Genomic DNA, 20,835 nt, shown 5'->3' with positions numbered 1-20,835 from the left:
AATTTTCATCATAGGTACACTTCAACTATAACAGACAAAATGGAAAAAGAATCCAGAAAATCACATTGTAGGATTTTTAATCAATTTATTTGAAAATTATGGTGGAAAATAAGTATTTGGTCACCTACAAACAAGCAAGATTTCTGTCTCTCACAGACCTGTAACTTCTTCTTTAAGAGGCTCCTCTGTCCTCCACTCGTTACCTGTATTAATGGCACCTGTTTGAACTTGTTATCAGTATAAAAGACACCTGTCCACAACCTCAAACAGTCACACTCCAAACTCCACTATGGCCAAGACCAAAGAGCTGTCAATGGACACCAGAAACAAAATTGTAGACCTGCACCAGGCTGGGAAGACTGAATCTGCAATAGGTAAGCAGCTTGGTTTGAAGAAATCAACTGTGGGAGCAATTATTAGGAAATGGAAGACATACAAGACCACTGATAATCTCCCTCGATCAGGGGCTCCACGCAAGATCTCATCCCGTGGGGTCAAAATTATCACAAGAACGGTGAGCAAAAATCCCAGAACCACATGGGGGGACCTAGTAAATGACCTGCAGAGAGCTGGGACAAGAGTAACAAAGCCTACCATCAGTAACACACTATGCCGCCAGGGACTCAAATCCTGCAGTGCCAGACGTGTCCCCCTGCTTAAGCCAGTACATGTCCAGGCCCATCTGAGGTTTGCTAGAGAGCATTTGGATGATCCAGAAGAAGATTGGGAGAATGTCATATGGTCAGATGAAACCTAAATAGAACCTTTTGGTAAAAACTCAACTCGTCGTGTTTAGAAAGAATGAATGGGGCCTGGCTATTTCTGCACATCATCGACAAATTTGTCTATACCATCTTTCCAATTGACACTGCCATGTGAATGGGGAAGATGGGAGGAGGCACTTCTGCTTGGCAAATCAGCTTTGGGTGGTTATCCAAGACAAGTTCACCAAAGCTCCAAAGAACAAGGCTCTCCTGCGAGGTTTGAATAAACTACCTGATTGTGGAGAGAACCTGGGTCAGGTTGACTCTGAGCTGCATCAACTGTTTTTCTTTATTTTGACTATTTTCTACATTGTAGAATACTAGTGAAAACATCAAAACTATGAAATAATACAAATGGAATGATATAGTAACCAAAAAAAGTGTTAAACAAATAAAAAATATTATATTTGAGATTCTTCAAAGTAGCCACCCTTTGCCTTGATGAAAGCTTTGCACACTCTTGGCATTCTCTCAACCAGCTTCATGAAGTAGTCACCTGGAATGCATTTCAATAAATAGTTGTGCCTTGTTAAAAGTTCATTCTTAATGCGTTTGAGCCAATCAGTTGTTGTGACAAGGTAGGGGTGGTATACAAATTTTCATCAAGAGTCTTCCTGTACTTTGCTCTGTTCAGCTTTCCCTCGGTCCTGACTAGTCTCCCAGTCCTTGCCGCTGAAAAACATCCCCACAGCATGATGCTGCCACCACCATGTTTCACCGTAGGAATGGTTTTGGCCACGTGATGAGCGGTGCCTGTTTCTCTCCACACGTGACGCTTGGCATTCAGTCCAAAGAGTTCAATCTTGGTTTCATCAGATCAGAGAATCTTGTTTCTCATGGTCTGAGAGTCTTTTAGGTGCTTTTTGGCAAACTCGTAGCAGGCTGTCATACCTTTTACTGACAAGTGCCTTCCGTCTGGCAACTCTACCATAAAGGCCTGATTGGTGGAGTGCTGCAGAGATGGTTGTCCTTCTGGGACGTTCTCCCATCTACACAGAGGAACCTTGGAACTTTGTCAGAGTGACCATCAGGTTCTTCGTCTCCTCCCTGACCAAGGTCCGATTGCTCAGTTTGGCAAGGCGTCCAGCTCTAGGAAACATCTTGATGGTTCCAAACTTCTTCCATTTAAGAATGATGGAGGCCACTCTGTTCTTGGAGACCTTCAATACTGCAGAAATGTTTTGGTACCCTTTCCCAGATCAGTGCCTTGACACAATCCTGTCTCATATCTCTACGGACAACTCCTTGACTCATGACATGGTTTTTGCTCTGACTTGCACTGTCAACTGCGGGACCTTATATAGACAGGTGTGTTCCTTTCCAAATTATGTCCAATCAGTTGAATTTACCACAGGTGGACTCCTATCAAGTTGTAGAAACATCTCAATGATGATCAATGGAAACAGGATGCACCTGAGCTCAATTTTGAGTCTCATAGCAAAGGGTCTGAATACTTACGTAAATAAGGTATTTCTGTTTTGTTTTTTTATATATATACATTTGCACACAAACCTGTTTTCACTTTGTCATTATGGGGTATTGTGTGTGGATTGATGAGGGGAAAACAAATTATTGAATCAATTTTAGAGTAAGACTGTAACTTAACAAATTGTGGAAAAAGTGGTCTGAATACTTTCCGGGTGCACAGAATAATATGAAATGCTCTGGGACCACTTTGGGAGGACAAGGAGCTCTGCTTTAATGTCTCCATGGTATGGTGGCTGAAAAGTTGCTCTGCCATTGATAACAGACCTGCAGGTGTTGTAGGATCAGAGGTCATGGGGACAGTCCCGTTTCTAGGCATAATCAGTGCCCCTCAACCCCCCGAAAATATATACATTATTTTCGGAATTCAGTCGGGGTCTCAACTTTCTGTTAGTAGATATGATAGTAGAATACCCAACTTTCTGTTAGTAGATATGATAGTAGAATACCCAACTTTCTGTTAGTAGATATGATAGTAGAATACCCAACTTTCTGTTAGTAGATATGATAGTAGAATACCCAACTTGCCATTTCTAAAAGTGTTATGGCAGTCCCTGACAGTCACTCAATTAGCTCATGTTAGATAACGTTTTATGGATTGCTAGGTAAGTTAGTCTAGTCAGCTGTCTAAACCTTTTAATAATCATGGCCCGAATTACTAACCAGGCACGAAAGCCCCATGCCCAGTGGCCCTGACCTCCGGGGGGCCCCCATTGATTTTGTTGGTCCCTCTCACTCAGATCATATGAACATGGAATAAGTCATGGCGAAATGTAAAACATTGCAGGAAATTTGCTTTAAAACTGCTAAATGTTCTCTCCATCCCATGGCAAAATGTGTAGAACTGCATGAAATCAGCTTTAAAGCTGCACATTTTTCTCTCTGCTGCCAAGAGGAGGGTCACTGCAATGTTTTGACCCAAGGTAGGCAGAATGCTAGAAACGGAAGTGCATATGGAAAAGGGTAAGCTCTATATGGTCTTGTATGGCTCAGTTGGTAGAGCATGGCAGTTGCACCGCCAGAGTTGTGGGTTTGACTCCCGGGACCACCTATACGTAAAATGTTTTTGTTAAAAGCATCTGCTAAATGGCATTTATTGTTATTATATTATATGAATACAATTACAGTTTAATTAAGTCACACAGATACTGTTGTGCTATTTGTCTGTTCACATTTTTTTTGAATAAAAAAAATACATTTTACCTTTATTTAACTATTTAACAAATTCTTATTTTCAATGATGGCCTTGGAACAGTGGGTTAACGGCCTTGTTCAGGGGCAGAATGACAGATTTTTACCTTGTCAGCTCGGGGATTCGAACTTGCAACCTTTCGGTTTATTATTGACACCTGAGGAGAAACTTAGCCTCCAAACAAGTGAGTCAATGTACATGTTGCAATGTCGCATGTACACTCCCTCCAAAGAGTATAACGGATTTGGAGGTGAAAATTAAAATACTTCTTATCTTTCGAGTCACCTTCGCAAAACCTTCCAAGAAGAAAAGGTTCCTAAGGAGAGTTTGGAGAACTGTGAAATGCCATGCCAGGATCCAGGACTAAAATACTTTGTCATTGTTGGCCCCGTCCTACATTTTGTGAAACAGACAAATCAAGTATTTTTTATACTTAAAGTCTATATTTTGTCATTTAAAGCATTGTTGACATAATTACATTGTTTATTCATTAAAGTGTTATAGTGTTGTTATCTCATTTTCTAACTGAATTTGTGTGTAAAGAAAATTCTATTACATAAGTGTAAAACCCTCATGGAGTTACAGAATCTGGACTTCACATTTGGTAAATAATGACTTGTAAAAAAAAATTTGCACTAGCAGTTTTTAATTCATTCACAGGAAAGTGTATTAAAGGGATTGGTACACATCTATTGTAATCTACTTTAACCATTAGATTAAGGTGCCATTAAAAGGAGACGTCGACAGATCTCGCCTCGTTAAAAATAAATGGCTCTGTCAGTGTGGTTTACAACGGGTCCCGTTAAGAGAGTGTAACCTACATTACCTTACGCAAGACCCCAGAGAACACAGTTATGGAAGCAACCATAAAACAGCATTCATATAATATATTTTAATCTAAGCCTAGATTAATTAATAAGAAAGTATGTCTTATGTCAATGGTTGGTCAATCAATTTTTATTCATACCTATAGGCCTACTTTACCAACCAGTAAATGATGGCAATGGGCCCCTGCAGTTTGACCTGGTTTGACACATTGGCTCGAACAACGTCTACAGTGTAGGTAGTCCTCTTAGGCTACAGCCTACTGTCAAACTATCATGTTAAGTGTTGGTAATCTCAGGCTCAGTTGACCGTATTGTGGAATAGGCCTAAATAAATATGAATAATAAATCAGTCTTCAAGTCAAAGAGCCTTAAACATATTCATTTTGTTTAGGATTCCTTGCTTCAACTTTCTATAGAAGCCAGTTCAAACAAATCTTACATTTTCTGTCATCTATCTTTGTTGTCTATTTCTAAAAGACTCCTAGCCCACCAATCCGTTTCTCATAAACAACGGCTAATGCACAATGTGCCAAATTCAATTACCGGAGCATTATGATGTGAATTTAGTGGAAGGTGAACATCAACGAGCCTAATTTATGCAGCCTCATATTTCTAGCCGTAATTGGCCTCTATTGTGGATATGTGATACCAGGGCCCTCTGCTTTAAACAGATAAACAAATACACAACCAATAGCAGCTTAGTGGCCTGTACAGTCATATCAGGAGTCGGCCCTGCTATGACCATTATAGTAACAATCATACTGATCCTGGTTCGTCGAGTTACTCATCCAAAACCATAGCTAGATAAAATCATTCATATTCCTTAAAATGTTGGCTTGCTTTGTAATTGTCCAAAAAGTGCTTATTCACGAGTATCTTAAATAAATCCCACATAGTATCTTAAATAAAAAAATAAAACCTGCACTTGTCTTTTCCTACTAGCATTGACTTTGCTGCTAACTACTTTATTGCTAAGCCTGAGAAATGTAGTTGTGTCACCTAGCTATCTTAAGATGAGGGCACTAATTGTAAGTCGCTCTGAATAAGAGCGTCTACTAAATTACTAAAATGCAATATGTCATGACTTGTCAGAAGTTCACATTTCCCCTCCCCTCTCTCATTTTGCCTCTTATCTATTACTCTTTTACTGTTTCTCGTCCTCTCCATCATCTATCATTTCTACCACTTCCTGCATCAGTCTCACCCACTCACTGTCTTTCCCTGAAACGCACCACAAATTGCTGCATGCTCTTCGCCAGTCAATGTAAATAAATGAGCCCTCAGCTCTCCCCCTCTGTTTCGCTCTCCCCCTGACTGTTTCTCTCTTCCCCTTTCTGTTTCTCTCCCTCTGTCTCTACTGTTTCTCTATATTTCTATCTCCCTCCCTGTCTCTAGAGAGCTTTCAACCAACAGATCACACAAATTGGGAACATCAAGTATTTTTTATGAAAAACCAAAGAAAGAGGTACTCTGATATATACAGTGCCTTGCGAAAGTATTCGGCCCCCTTGAACTTTGCGACCTTTTGCCACATTTCAGGCTTCAAACATAAAGATATAAAACTGTATTTTTTGTGAAGAATCAACAACAAGTGGGACACAATCATGAAGTGGAACGACATTTATTGGATATTTCAAACTTTTTTAACAAATCAAAAACTGAAAAATTGGGCGTGCAGAATTATTCAGCCCCTTTACTTTCAGTGCAGCAAACTCTCTCCAGAAGTTCAGTGAGGATCTCTGAATGATCCAATGTTGACCTAAATGACTAATGATGATAAATACAATCCACCTGTGTGTAATCAAGTCACCGTATAAATGCACCTGCACTGTGATAGTCTCAGAGTTCCGTTAAAAGCGCAGAGAGCATCATGAAGAACAAGGAACACACCAGGCAGGTCCGAGATACTGTTGTGAAGAAGTTTAAAGCCAGATTTGGATACAAAAAGATTTCCCAAGCTTTAAACATCCCAAGGAGCACTGTGCAAGCGATAATATTGAAATGGAAGGAGTATCAGACCACTGCAAATCTACCAAGACCTGGCCGTCCCTCTAAACTTTCAGCTCATACAAGGAGAAGACTGATCAGAGATGCAGCCAAGAGGCCCATGATCACTCTGGATGAACTGCAGAGATCTACAGCTGAGGTGGGAGACTCTGTCCATAGGACAACAATCAGTTGTATATTGCACAAATCTGGCCTTTATGGAAGAGTGGCAAGAAGAAAGCCATTTCTTAAAGATATCCATAAAAAGTGTTGTTTAAAGTTTGCCACAAGCCACCTGGGAGACACACCAAACATGTGGAAGAAGGTGCTCTGGTCAGATGAAACCAAAATTGAACTTTTTGGCAACAATGCAAAACGTTATGTTTGGCGTAAAAGCAACACAGCTCATCACCCTGAACACACCATCTCCACTGTCAAACATGGTGGTGGCAGCATCATGGTTTGGGCCTGCTTTTCTTCAGCAGGGACAGGGCAGATGGTTAAAATTGATGGGAAGATGGATGGAGCCAAATACAGGACCATTCTGGAAGAAAACCTGATGGAGTCTGCAAAAGACCTGAGACTGGGACGGAGATTTGTCTTCCAACAAGACAATGATCCAAAACATAAAGCAAAATCTACAATGGAATGGTTCAAAAATAAACATATCCAGGTGTTAGAATGGCCAAGTCAAAGTCCAGACCTGAATCCAATCGAGAATCTGTGGAAAGAACTGAAAACTGCTGTTCACAAATGCTCTCCATCCAACCTCACTGAGCTCGAGCTGTTTTGCAAGGAGGAATGGGAAAAAACTTCAGTCTCTCAATGTGCAAAACTGATAGAGACATACCCCAAGCGACTTACAGCTGTAATCGCAGCAAAAGGTGAGGCTACAAAGTATTAATTTAAGGGGGCCGAATAATTTTGCACGCCCAATTTTTCAGTTTTTGATTTGTTAAAAAAGTTTGAAATATCCAATAAATGTCGTTCCACTTCTTGATTGTGTCCCACTTGTTGTTGATTCTTCACAAAAAAATACAGTTTTATATCTTTATGTTTGAAGCCTGAAATGTGGCAAAAGGTCGTAAAGTTCAAGGGGGCCGAATACTTTCGCAAGGCACTGTATTTATTTTTAAACGGACTGAATATAGAGTGTTCCTGGCCTGCACTGAGAAACAGAGAGAGAGAGAGAAAGGAGAGAGAGATCATGTACACACATGAGAGGTGGGTTGGGTGGCAGAGTAAATTTAAAGCCGGACTGAGTTCGGGGGGGGGGCACAGTTTGGGAACCACTGGACTATTCTGTCTAATGAGTGAACAGAGAACAAAACACTCCTCTAAACATAAGTGCTATTCATTTGACACAAGGGCCTCTTGTGCTGTACTTGATAATGCAGCCTTACAGTGTCCATTACCCCCATTATTAATGTATAGTCCGCTCCATGTTCCATGGCACGCTTATCACGTCTGCATTAATTATGGACAAAAGCAGCCTTGTCAGGCCATCAGCTTTACTAGTAGATGGCTCTCTGTGTCTCTCTCAGTTCTTATCCTGCTCATAGGCACAGATCTAGGATCAGCGCATCCTCTCCAAATCCTGGCATTAAATCAAGGGGGGAAATGGAAACATGAGTTCAGATCAGTGTCTCAGGACAACATCATCCTACTCCCTCTGGTCCACTGAAGGACCCCAGAATACAGCACTACTCTGGATGAATGGAGTACTGTACTTTACTCTGCTAATGCTTCTGTGTTCACCCTGAGATCTCTGTCAGACGGGCCTGGTGTGTGTGTGAACATGTGTTGAGCATATGGTTAGAGAATCTGTGTTTGTTTAAGATCATTCAACATGCATTATGTGTGTTTATATTGTATGTATCTGTTTCTGTGTTTCATGTGGGTTTGCTTCGCTTGTTCTGTGTGTGTGTGTGTGTGTGTGTGTGTGTCTGTGTGTGTGATGTGTGTGTGTGTGTGTGTGTGTGTGTGATGTCTGTGCTACATTAAGTAAAGAATGGCAGGATGCTGCGTGGGTGAATATAGCGTTCACGGATTCCCATTAGTTTAGGCTGTAATAAATAGCAGGACCTGCATTTAAAAAACACAGAGTAAATTGTGTGAATCCAGAAAGTCCCACACCACAGCTATTTCACACCCACATACTTCCCTACTCTTATCGCCCTACCGGCTCAAAGCTTTGTGCTCTGTTTATGTGCGCGTGTGCGCGCATGTGTGTGTGTGTGTGTGTGTGTGTGTGTGTGTGTGTGTGTGTGTGTGTGTGTGGTGTGTGTTTGTTGCTCTTCCACTCACATTTGTGTGTTTCTTGGCTTGGAGATTAATCAAAGCTTGGCCTTCCTTTGAAGAAAGAAGCTAAACTCTCTCTTTTCAGAAAAGAGGAAGCTAAAATCTTGTAATAGAAGTGAGAAGGGGAGGGGGGGGGTTAAACTTAGGCCGAGCAGTTGCCACTAGACGCTGTTCTAAGTTCAGTTTTGCATTTTACACCCAAATGGTGAGGGTTAGGAGTCGGACTAGGGGGAAGTCAACTGATCATTTCTGCTTTGTGATTGGTCTCATCAGAGCTGCCATTCATCTGAATGTATGGCTTCATGGTTAGTCATGATTGTGGCAATTACCTTACAGTTAGGTATATTGACGACATGTTGTCGTGAGCAGAAGCGATAGCTTGACATTCAGTAAAAGTCTCTCTGCCCTTCTTCCTATATCTTTCTGTGTTTTCCTTTCTCTTGACCTCTGCTGTTAAGATACACTACCATGCTCTCCTCCTAACAGAGCTGTGGAGGGGAAAACCTAGAAGATAAAACTTCCCATGTAAAACACATTTCTTTTTCAATAAAGAACTATTACAGTTTCTCGCTCGCACGCACACACACATACACACCCTCTATCTCTGTCTACTGGTTTCTCTCTCTTTTAGTGTGACAATTCCCTCTGGCCCACACCCTTACTCTGTTATTCCTTCTCTCTGCCTTCCTGACACATCTGGCCATTCCGTTTTTACGCATTCACATGTACACTATAACACACACACACCTGCCACACCTGTCCACCCCTCTCTCGCTTTCCCTCGTCTCCCAGGTTTGTTTGGGTTGCCAGCGCCAGGCAACCAGTGTCTGCCAGAAATCACAAACCATTTGGGGGGAAGACTCTTAAGATGTCCTCCCCGATCCACAGAGTACAAGCTCATTGTCTCTCAAACGGGCATTTATCTGTCAGGGAAAGCTGTACAGTTGGACCCATATTAAACATTGAATAAGTTTGTCTGTAAATGTTGTTTGTTCAATTTGAGAAAACTGTACTTTGAAATATTTTCTCACATTTAAAGAGGCAGAACATACGCACAGTAAAATTAAACTCAAAGACAGTCCATGATGGTAAAATAGATGATTGTGTCTGACCTGATGACATAACCTGTGGTCATGTGTCAAGGATCAAAGGTCATTGTTCCTGCACATTGAATAGGGTAAGATAATGCAATTTCCTACATATCAGCCACCCTATTAGTCTCCTCACTGAGTGGAGAGTCACTACCTAAGGGGAGGGAGGGGGAACACAGGGAGAGAGACATGCTCACCAGGTCTTCTTAATTGCTGAAGCTCTCTCACCCACAGAGTAAGGTAAGACCCACCGGAGGGGGATTCCATGGCCTGGAGAAACAATTGTAAAACTCACACACACTAGATTAAGTGGGGGGAAATCCTGTCAGAGGGAGTTGAGGGGGCAACCGGCCCGAGGTGTAGAAAGCCCCTAAAACCACCCGAGCACAGAGACACCCTCCCCCCTATCAGGTACCCTGGCCGTCCACCTATACATGACTCAGTGCTTAGGCTACACACATAATCGCATGCATATATAAACTCTCGCTTACACGCATTCCCTCTGCTGTAGATAGTTACCTTTGCGTACACTCTAACATATACACACATGCACTAGCGTGCACAAACACACACAGCTCTCGCCACAGAGCCAGGTGGTTAAATATAGGATATTCTTCCCCATGCGTTAGGACTCAGGATGGTGTATGTGGGGGTGGTGATAGGGGGGATGGGGGACTTCTGAACCCCTGCCTACGCTGAGTTAACTCACACATGGAGGGAGGGGGGTCTAGGGTGCCAGACTGAGTCCTTCATCTGTGTCTCATCCTCCCAACGCCCACGTCCCATACTGGAACTCATCCCACGGTCGCCTCTGTGAACGCACCAACTCCCCTGAAGGCTCAGAAACATAGAATCAACAACAGAGAGAGAGAGAGAGAAGGAAAGAGGAAGTCAGAGAGAGAGATACAGTGGGAAAAAGGGGGAAAATGTAAGTTGTTTGTGATGGAGGGTGAGAGAGGGGTGAGTTACTCACATCAAAGTTCCCTTGGGACCATGCTGACTTGCATTTCTGTCTTTTTTCTTCCTTCCTAAATTACTGTCTCCATCCTTCCATCCCGTTTTTACGGACGCCAAGAGACAGGAAATCTGTTAATATGTGAGAACGCACAACAATTAAAGCCAGTCCTCTGTGGTGGGAGAGAGACTGTTGCCAAAATCGAGATCTCTCTTTAGTAACAGTGTGTAGGTGTCATATCCACACACATGCAGCCCTTGGGACACACATATAACTGCATGAATGCCACAAGTCAGCCCCATTAACATAAAGTTGACATATGAAAGATAACTTAAAGATGATCTGGGGACCGACTCTGGAATCTCACTTAAGGAGCCCATGCATGGGCCTGCACACTTAAAATATGTACTGTGTCTCTCTCTCTCTCCCTCTCTCTCGCTCTCTCTCTCTCTCTCTCTCTCTCTCTCTCTTTTGTCATGGGGATATTTGAACCTCAGTACTGTGAGACATGACTCAACGGCTCATCTGGAGACTGAAAAGACTGGATCCTGTCAGACGGTCTATAGCTAGATGTGTTTAGGGGTGCAGCAGACCTGCATCTTTTGTTCATTGTTCTAGGATCATTAACCCTGAGCCTATTGACATGGAACTGAGTTGAGAGGAAACAACATCCCTCGTCTCCAGAGTAAGAGGATACCTCGTTATATATAATGTGTCTGTGTGTGTGGGTGCATGTGTGTGTGTGTGCGTGTGTGTGTGTATGCATGCCTGTGTGTGTGTGATAATGGGATAGCGGCCCTCTCCCCAGAACAACAAGGGTCAAATGAACCCCTTAGAGTAGGTGACATCATCCTTTCCAAACAGGTCTGTCCATCCTAAAAAAAAGCCATGTCTTACCCACCGCTGCTTTGGCATTCAAACAAAGTAGGGCTTCTTCCTTGTTCCAGGGGCCCTGTCTCAATCCATTATACTTATCTACTCACATACTTAGTTGTTGGAGTCCATAATGTATGTTTCCAGGACACATGGCCAGGGACAGTTTCTGTTGGTATTTTGACATGGATTTACTCAAACAATTGCAATCTTACTGTTGTGTTTCACCAGACCAGCGGATGCTAGGGGCGTCCCCCCAGACAACTGTGACTGTGTGTTTGACGGGTGGATTTCCCTGAGTGAGCATCAGGTGAGGGAGTGGATGAGAACAACTTCACTGGATTAAGACCCAGCCTGTGTGTATAATCCTCTCCCCAGTTCCTTTACACCAGAAGAGAAGTATGAATGGATGAGAGTGCAATTTCAGTGGATTGAGAGTCCTCTCCCCTGCCCCTGTACATCAACACAGATTACAGAGCACTCAGAGCAGCCAGAGGCCTCTTTCTCCATCTCCCCCAGGTCTCTACTCAGGTCTCCTCTCCTCTCTCTCTCCCCCAGGTCCCTACTCAGGTCTCTTCTCCTCTCTCTCTCCCCCAGGTCTCCACTCAGGTCTCCTCTCCTCTCTCTCTCCCCCAGGTCTCCACTCAGGTCTCCTCTCCTCTCTCTCTCCCCCAGGTCTCTACTCAGCTCTCCTCTCCTCTCTCTCTCCCCCAGGTCTCCACGCAGGTCTCCTCTCCTCTCTCTCTCCCCCAGGTCTCTATTCAGGTCTACACTACTCTCTCTCTCCCCCAGGTCTCCACTCAGGTCTCCTCTCCTCTCTCTCTCACCCAGGTCTCTATTCAGGTCTCCTCTCCTCTCTCTCTCCCCAGGTCTCTACTCAGCTCTCCTCTCCTCTCTCTCTCCCCCAGGTCTCCACGCAGGTCTCCTCTCCTCTCCTCTCTCTCTCCCCCAGGTCTCCACTCAGGTCTCCTCTCCTCTCTCTCTCACCCAGGTCTCTATTCAGGTCTCCTCTCCTCTCTCTCTCCCCCAGGTCTCTACTCAGGTCTCCTCTCCTCTCTCTCTCCCACAGGTCTCTACTAAGGTCTCCTCTCCTCTCTCTCTCCCCCAGGTCTCCACTCAGGTCTCCTCTCCTCTCTCTCTCCCACAGGTCTCTACTAAGGTCTCCTCTCCTCTCTCTCTCCCCCAGGTCTCTACTCAGGTCTCCTCTCCTCTCTCTCTCCCCCAGGTCTCTACTCAGGTCTCATCTCCTCTCTCTCTCACCCCGGTCTCTACTCAGGTCTCCTCTCTCTCTCCCCCAGGTCTCCACTCAGGTCTCCTCTCCTCTCTCTCTCCCCCAGGTCTCTACTCAGGTCTCCTCTCCTCTCTCTCTCCCCCAGGTCTCCACTCAGGTCTCCCCTCCTCTCTCTCTACCCCAGGTCTCCACTCAGGTCTCCTCTCCTCTCGCTCTCCCCCAGGTCTCCACTCAGGTCTCCTCTCCTCTCCTCTCTCTCTCCCCCAGGTCTCCACTCAGGTCTCCTCTCCTCTCTCTCTCCCCCAGGTCTCTACTCAGGTCTCCTCTCCTCTCTCTCTCCCCCAGGTCTCCACTCAGGTCTCCTCTCCTCTCTTTCTCCCCCAGGTCTCCACTCAGGTCTCCTCTCCTCTCTCTCTCCCCGAGGTCTCCTCTCCTCTCTGGATTCTCCCAGCACAGCAGCTCAGGCAGGCAGGCTATTGATCCAGCCTCAGCTCCATGTGTGTCTTGTCCCTGCATTGAGGGGCTGAGTTCTCCCTGTAGGGTTATAGACTTGTATAATGTATCTGTGGTCACCCGGTTTGTTCCAAATCTCTGTCACTGTCTGTTGCTGCACACATAAATACACACACATACATACATACATACATACATACATACACATACACAAACACACCATGCACACTATGTTTTTAAGTAGCTGTAGTCCTGGAGAGAGAGAGATGGGTCCACTCATCCACTCCAAATGAGCACCAGATCGATAGGAAAGCCCTTGATCCTGCACTCATTCCTCTGTCCCTGGACATCACACACAGAGAAAGGCAGGAAAGTGAAAGAGCTGGTGAGGGGGGCACTCACACACAGCACTCTCACTCTGTAGATTAGACTAGAGATAGGCCTATGATTAGTTACATATTTTCTGATCATTACCTGTTGACTTATATCAGGCAGAGCGTTTTCCATTCAAGTAAAGATGAACTGGCCAATAGAGGTGAACAAGAAATACTAGACTGGGAACTTCACTGGCAACAGAACATCGTGTTTTTCTTATTGTAGATTGCGATATCTAGTGTTTGGTTTCGTGTACTGCAGATTTACGGGTTTATATTTTCCCGCTAAAAAATGAACTTTTGACACGAGACCATTGACTTGACCTACTTTTGGTTATTTAACATTTATTTAACTTGACATTTATTTAACTTGACAAGTCGAACAGATTCAAATTTACAATGACGACCTACACCGGCCAAATACGGACGACGCTGGGCCAATTGTGCGCCGCCCCATGGGACTCCCAATATCCTGGTTCGTATCTGGGCTGTGTCTATAGTGACGCATCAAGTACTGAGATGCAGTGCATGAGACCGCTGCGCCATTCGGGAGTCCCCGAGATATAGATACAATGTTACAAAGAAAGGGTGAGAAATATCTACAACGTAACGCCTGGATATCAAAAGGTCTGACCATTTAATACAATGTGGCAGAAGAATTACAATTTATTTCAGTATCAATATTTTAGCACGTAAGCTATAAACTTTAGTAATCTTCAATAATTAAAATCATATTGGGAGCCCAGATAATCTTCCTTATTGTACATATGTTTTGTCCCCACCATATTAATCAGAGAGTTCTCATTGATCAGAATTGACGGGAAAGAAAGCCAGAAGAGCCTTGCAGCCAGGCGTCTTGTTTCAAAGAAAAAGCGGCCTAGAGTTATGTAAATCATTGGCCCAAACTAATTGGCGGGGTAATATACTCCTCCCACTGAGCTGTTCGTGCGCACTTCTTTGCTCCAGGCTGCGCTTTTGGAGCTATTTGTAAATCATTTGGAATTGTAGACAATGAGACATCTATGTAAAAACATGGTAGTAACATCAGCATATTTTAGCCTAAACTAAACCTATCCCTACTATAGGAGAGTGTATTTGTTTTGACAGCTTACATCGTCATATTTGATGTAAAGTCAAGGTATCATTTTAAAAGGAGATGTTTTCTGACAAAGAGACAGGCAGGTGCTATCACGGAACATCACGTGAAGCAAAAACCGTGAAGCAAAAACGACAATATCAAAACCGAAGGTGAAAGTTCCTCAAAGGACACATGATGGTGGCGAGGATGGCGAGCTGCGGAGCCGCTTGTAACCTGGATGAAGGGTAAGCATCGTAAATACATAGCCAAATAAAGGCCAGATTTAGTCTTGCACGTAGCCTATATATGCATGGGGTTGCATTCACACTGACAAAGATGTGCGCCGCAAATGTTCTGTCGAATCCGGAAAGAGCTGTTCCTTTGTTGTTGCTGCTTGCTACCCTCAGCTGGTAACTTAGTTCTCGATTTATAATAAAATAAATAACACAAGACCCTAAATAGTTGCAACCGTGTATTTTTATTTTATTGAAGACAGACCCCAAAGTGAGAGGGGACGCCATGGTCGCTTTGTAACGCACAAGATGCTGTGTTGTTGACTGATCATAATACAAACATGCCCATCGCCCAAGCAATATGGCTATTCCGCGAGTTACAACTATAGAACGATGTTATTCTGTAGGCCAACCCAATGCAACAATCATTTTTGGGTTCTCAATTAAACCGTCTCTTTTAACTTGAGAACGAAACCACTTTTGTGTACCCGTCCTTCACCACTGCATTTTATACTGTCATAGTTAGGCTACTTTGTCTCGATGTATTGTTTCAGCTGTTTAAAAGCGTGCCAGCCAGGTCGTTCTTCATTAGACACCTGCCATGTGAAAGTGCTTGAATATAGTAAAGGTAAACTAGCTTCGTTGTTATATGTATAGGAGCATCTATGTACCAAATAATATACCATATATGGTATGTACCATATAATCATCTTGAATTACGTAGGCTATTGGGACTTTTTCCTGTGAAGCTTGATAGTCAAGGACTATTTAAAAAAAAACATATCACTTCTGTAACCAGTGTTACTACAATCATGGTAATGTTTTATACCGTAAAATGTAGTTGTAGAAATGTAGAAAACGTTCTACATTGTCCCCTTTGTGTAGTAAATAATGAATAGTGTTTGTGTGGAGAGTAACCATGAACCCCAGGGCAGTTAAAGGTGACAGATGGTGACTTATATCCAAGGGGAGCACGAGGTCAATAGTTACTGTGGTTTCCTGGTTTTCAATCACACCACAGGCTTCTGGAGAAACAAGACACATTTGGCACCTTGCCACCATGCCACACCCTTTTGCCACTGACTTAAATAATCAAAATTCTGGTTAGACAATTCAAAGCTCAAATCACTGAAGAGGCTTGAGTGTCACCGAAGTGCTGACATATATACTGTACCAGTCAAAAGTTTTGACACACCAGCATATTCCAGGGTTTTTCTTTATTTGTACTATTTTCTACATTGTAGAATAATAGTTAAGACATCAAAACTATGAAATAACACATGGAATCGTGTATTAACCCAAAATGTCACGGATCCCTCTGGAACTTTCATTGCGCACACCTGGCCCCTATTCCCACTGATTGTATTTGTATATATGTGCCCTTTGTTCATCATGGTGCTGTCCATTATTGTTACTATGTCCGTTGGTGCGTGTGACTACCTGTGCTGTGTGACTACCTGTGCTGTGTGACTACCTGTGCTGTGTGACTACCTGTGCTGTGTGACTACCTGTGCTGTGTGACTACCTGTGCTGTGTTTTTTACCTGTGCTGTGTGTTTTACCTGTGCTGTGTGTTTTACCTGTGCTGTGTGTTTTACCTGTGCTGTGTGTTTTACCTGTGCTGTGCTTTTGTGCCCGTGTGGATTGCGCAGATGATTACGGGTCTCGTCCCGTGTGATAATCAGTGTGTGCTAGTGTCATTTATTCGAGGTACTCTTCGCTCTTTTGTTTGGGTTTCAACCCTGTGTTTTTGTTACGTGTTTGTTTGGTCTTCGTCGACGTAATTTGGGGCTTAATAAAAACCCATATTATGCATTCCTGCGTCTGCCTCCCGAATCATTCATACCGATGTGACAAACAGAAAAAGTTTTTAGATTCTTCAAAGTAGCCACCCTTTGTCTCGATGATAGCTTTGCACACTCTTGGCATTCTCTCAACCAGCTTCACCTGGAATGCTTTTCCAACTGTCTTGAAGGAGTTCCTTCATATGCTGAGCACTTGATGGCTGCTTTTCCTTCACTCTGAGGTCCAACTCATCCCAAACCATCTCAATTGGGTTGAGGTCGGGTGATTGTGGAGGCCAGGTCATCTTATGCAGCACTCCATCACACTCCTTTTTGGTCAAATAGCCCTTACACAGCCTGGAGGTGTGTTGGGTCATTGTCCTGTTGAAAAACAAATGATAGTGCAAACCAGATGGGATGGCGATTAGCTGCAGAATGCTGTGGTAACCATGCTGGTTAAGTGTGCCTTGAATTCTAAATAAATCACTGACAGTGTCACCACCAAAGCAACCCCACACCATCACACCTCCTCCATGCTTCACGGTGGGAACCACACATGTGGAGATCATCCGTTCACGTACTCTGTCTCACAAAGACACAGCGGTTGGAACCAAAAATCTCAAATTTGGACTCATCAGACCAAAGGACAAATTTCCAACGGTCTAATGTCCATTGCTTGTGTTTCTTGGCCCAAACAAGTGTCTTCTTCTCATTGGTGTCCTTTAGTAGTTGTTTCTTGGCAGCAATTTTGACCATGAAGACCTGATTAACACAGTCTCCTCTGAACAGTGGATGTTGAGATATCTGTTACTTGAACTCAGTGAAGCATTTATTTGGGCTGCAATTTCTGAGGCTGGTAATTCTAATGAATGTATCTTCTGCAGCAGAGGTAACTTTGGGTCTTCCTTTCCTGTGGTGGTCCTCATGAGAGCCAGTTTCATCATACTGGTACTCTTGATGGTTTTTACGATTGCATTTGAAGAACCTTTCAAAATTCTTGAAATGTTCACTATTGACTGACCTTCCGGTCTTAAAGTAATGATGCAGTGTCATTTCTCTTTGTTTATTTGAGCTGTTCTTGGCATAATATGGTCTTTTACCAAATAGGGCTATCTTCTGTATACCACCCCTACCTTGTCACAACACAACTGATTGTCTCAAACGCATAAAGAAGGAAAGAAATTCCACAAATTAACTTTTAACAAGGCACATCTGTTAATTGAAATGCATACCAGGTGGCTACCCCATGAAGCTGGTTGAGAGAATGCGAATAGTGTGCAAAGATGTAATCAAGGCAATGGGTGGGTACTTTGAAGAATCTCAAACATTTCTTTAACATTTGTTTGGTTACTACATGATTCCATATGTGTTATTTCATTGTTTTTGTGTCTTCACTAGTATTCTACAATGTGTATTAAATAATGAGTAGGTGTGTCCAAACTTTTGACTGGTACTGTAGATATTCAATTATACTGAACAAAAACATAAATGCAACATGTAAAGTGTTGGTCCGATGTTTCATGAGCTGAAATAAAAGATCCCAGAAATGGTTAATTCAAATCAATTCAAATTCACACAAAAAGCTTATTTCTCTCAAATTTTGTGCACAAATTTGTTTACATCCCTGTTTGTGAGCATTTCTCCTTTGCCAAAATAATCCATCCACCTGACAGGTGTGGCATATCAAGAAGCTGATTAAACCGCATGGTCATTAGAGGTGCACCATGTGCTGGGGACAATAAAAGGCCACTCTAAAATGTGCAGTTTTGTCTCACAACACAATGCCACATATGTCACAAGTTTTTAGGGAGCGTGTAATTGGCATGCCGACTGCAGGCTTGTCCACCAGAACTGTTGCCAGAGAATTGAATGTTAATTTCTTTAACATAAGTTGTTGTAGAGAATTTGTCAGTACGGTCTTGCGGCCTCACAACTGCAGACCACGTGTAGCCAGCCCAGGACCATCACATCTGCCGTCTTCACTTGCGGGATCATCTGAGACCAGCCACACGGACAGCTGATGAAACGGAGGAGTATTTCTGTTTGTAATAAAGACCTTTTGTGGGGAAAAACTAATTTTGATTGGCTGGGCCTGTTTCCCCAGTGGGTGGACCTTGCTCCCAAGTGGGTGGGCCTAAATGTATTTATTTAAATTGACTGATTTCCTTATATGAACTGTAAATCAGTAAAATTGTTGAAATGTTGAGTTTATAATTTTGTTCAGTATACATAAATATACAATGCACAATATCTGCGGAAAATATGACCCCTCATGAAGGCATAATGTTTTACCCTCATACTTGACAGTTTAGTGTATCATTAATATTGTGACTGATGGTGTGTGATATGTTAACCTACTGAGGTACACAAGGCTAAATTGGAGCTGTGACAAAAACTATAGCACTTGAACTAACGGACGATTGCCTATCCCTTGTTCACAGGTTTTCAGTGTGTTCATGTAAGGCTGTAGGAAACATGCAAAAACTGTGGCTTTATCGCACCACAGAGACACAGACAGAGAGAGAAGGGGTGAGAGAGACAAGGAAGGGGAGGGTTTGGTTTTGTATGAGTGGGAGAGAAGTAAGAGATGGTGAGAGGCCAGGGTTGACAAGAGGGCAAAGGGAAATAAATAGAAATAATTTACAGAGAGATGTATAGAGGCTGAAAGTATAACACAGGGTGAGACCCAAATGCAGACACAGGAGGCAGATGGTTTGAGTCTCTGATATTTATTAAACAACATGGGGCAGGTCGAGGACAGGCGAAAGTTCATAACCAGGTCAGAGTTTCAAACGGTACAGGGATGCAGGCAGGCTCAAGGGCAGGCAAAAGGTCAAAACCAGGCGGACTAGAAAAGCAGAGACAAGGAAAAAGCAGGAGCATGGAAAAACACGCTGGTTGACAAAACAAGGTGAACTGACAACAGACAAACAGAGAACACAGGAATAAATACCCTGGGAATAATGTGGAAAACGGGTAACACTTGGAGGTGGGTGGAGACAATCACAAAGACAGGTGAAACAGATCAGTGCGTGACTTCTGTCATGGGCAGAGTACATGTGGGAATATGACTGCCATGGAAATGTTTAACAGTTGTGTTATGATACAGAAACCTGTTGGCTGTGTCGAACATTGACCTTGGAAAAGTAAACAGTCTTTCCTGTACTCCTGTCTGAGGACAATGAGGATGAGGACCACTAGCTTATCAGGTTTCATTAAATCTAAAAGTGACAATATTTATGACACAACTAGAAATACCCTGTGAATTTGTCACAATTCAATCATTGTTTCAGGACCTTATCTGCAGGTACCATGCACAGTTATCATGATGAATGACTTTCTTATTATCAAAGAGGTTGTAAACACATGCCAACTCAGTGAAGTGTTTCTACTGTATTCCTAGTCTCCTCTGTGGTAAAGGACTAAAGACTACACTTGAGTCAACTCTGGCTTTTGATCACCTAGAGCGCCGTATTTGTACGATGGAGTAAAATAAAAAATAAATACTGTTGACCTAGTTCTCTGTGCGTGCTGAACTTGTTCACACAAGTCAGACTGAATCACCAAGCGGCACGCTTTGTCTGAGGCTGAGCGACATCCTCTGGATGATGCACATTATTATGGTTTTCTTATAAACCTGTAACACTGCTAACTGCAAAACCCTTCCCTTTGTGTCTTGATGTTAGATCAACTTTCGATGTTCTCTGATACTGTCTCTTTAAGAACTTATGGTTTATAATCGCAAGCACTATTATCAGCCAGTACCTTTCCATGTGTTTGCAGTACCAGCCGTCCAACACTAGTGTGTAAAACTGGGTCAGTATGTATGGGGTGGGGGTTCCACACCACACTGGAGGATGGGCTGATGTCATGAACGTGAGATTTTGGCAGCTCCTCCACTTCCTGTTTTTGTGCCTCAGTTAAATGAGCGTTTGTGTGTACATCAGAGAGAGGAAGTGAAGACAGAGATGGGTCTGCAGCTGGACAGTTCAGCTCCACCCCCTCTTCTCCACACCCATAATCCCCTCCCCCCACTGGTCCATAAACTGAAGTTGTATTCTCTTAACTCCATTTTGATAACGTCTTGGGATGCCCTTATCATTTCCTATCTTTTAACCAACAGCGATGGAGACATCCCTGCCCCTGACCAGAAGGGTAAGCACCGTTTGCTCTTTGTTTGATTGTGCATGAAATGTTTTGTTTTGTCTC

At 43.2% G+C, this 20,835-nt stretch overlaps 1 protein-coding gene across 1 annotated transcript in view; it reads left to right on the top strand.

The window, feature by feature from the left end:
* si:dkeyp-97b10.3 (uncharacterized) overlaps positions 1-20,835 on the top strand; it is a 38,596-nt gene that overhangs the window by 889 nt on the left and 16,872 nt on the right. The window contains exon 2 of the mRNA XM_064985514.1: positions 20,574-20,781. Within this exon, the coding sequence (XP_064841586.1) occupies positions 20,574-20,781 (208 nt within the window). The remainder of the gene's footprint in view (positions 1-20,573; positions 20,782-20,835) is intronic.

This window comes from Oncorhynchus masou, chromosome 13 (genome assembly GCF_036934945.1).
Source record: "Oncorhynchus masou masou isolate Uvic2021 chromosome 13, UVic_Omas_1.1, whole genome shotgun sequence".
Taxonomy (NCBI): domain Eukaryota; kingdom Metazoa; phylum Chordata; class Actinopteri; order Salmoniformes; family Salmonidae; genus Oncorhynchus; species Oncorhynchus masou.
This window is presented reverse-complemented; position numbering and strand designations above follow the sequence as displayed.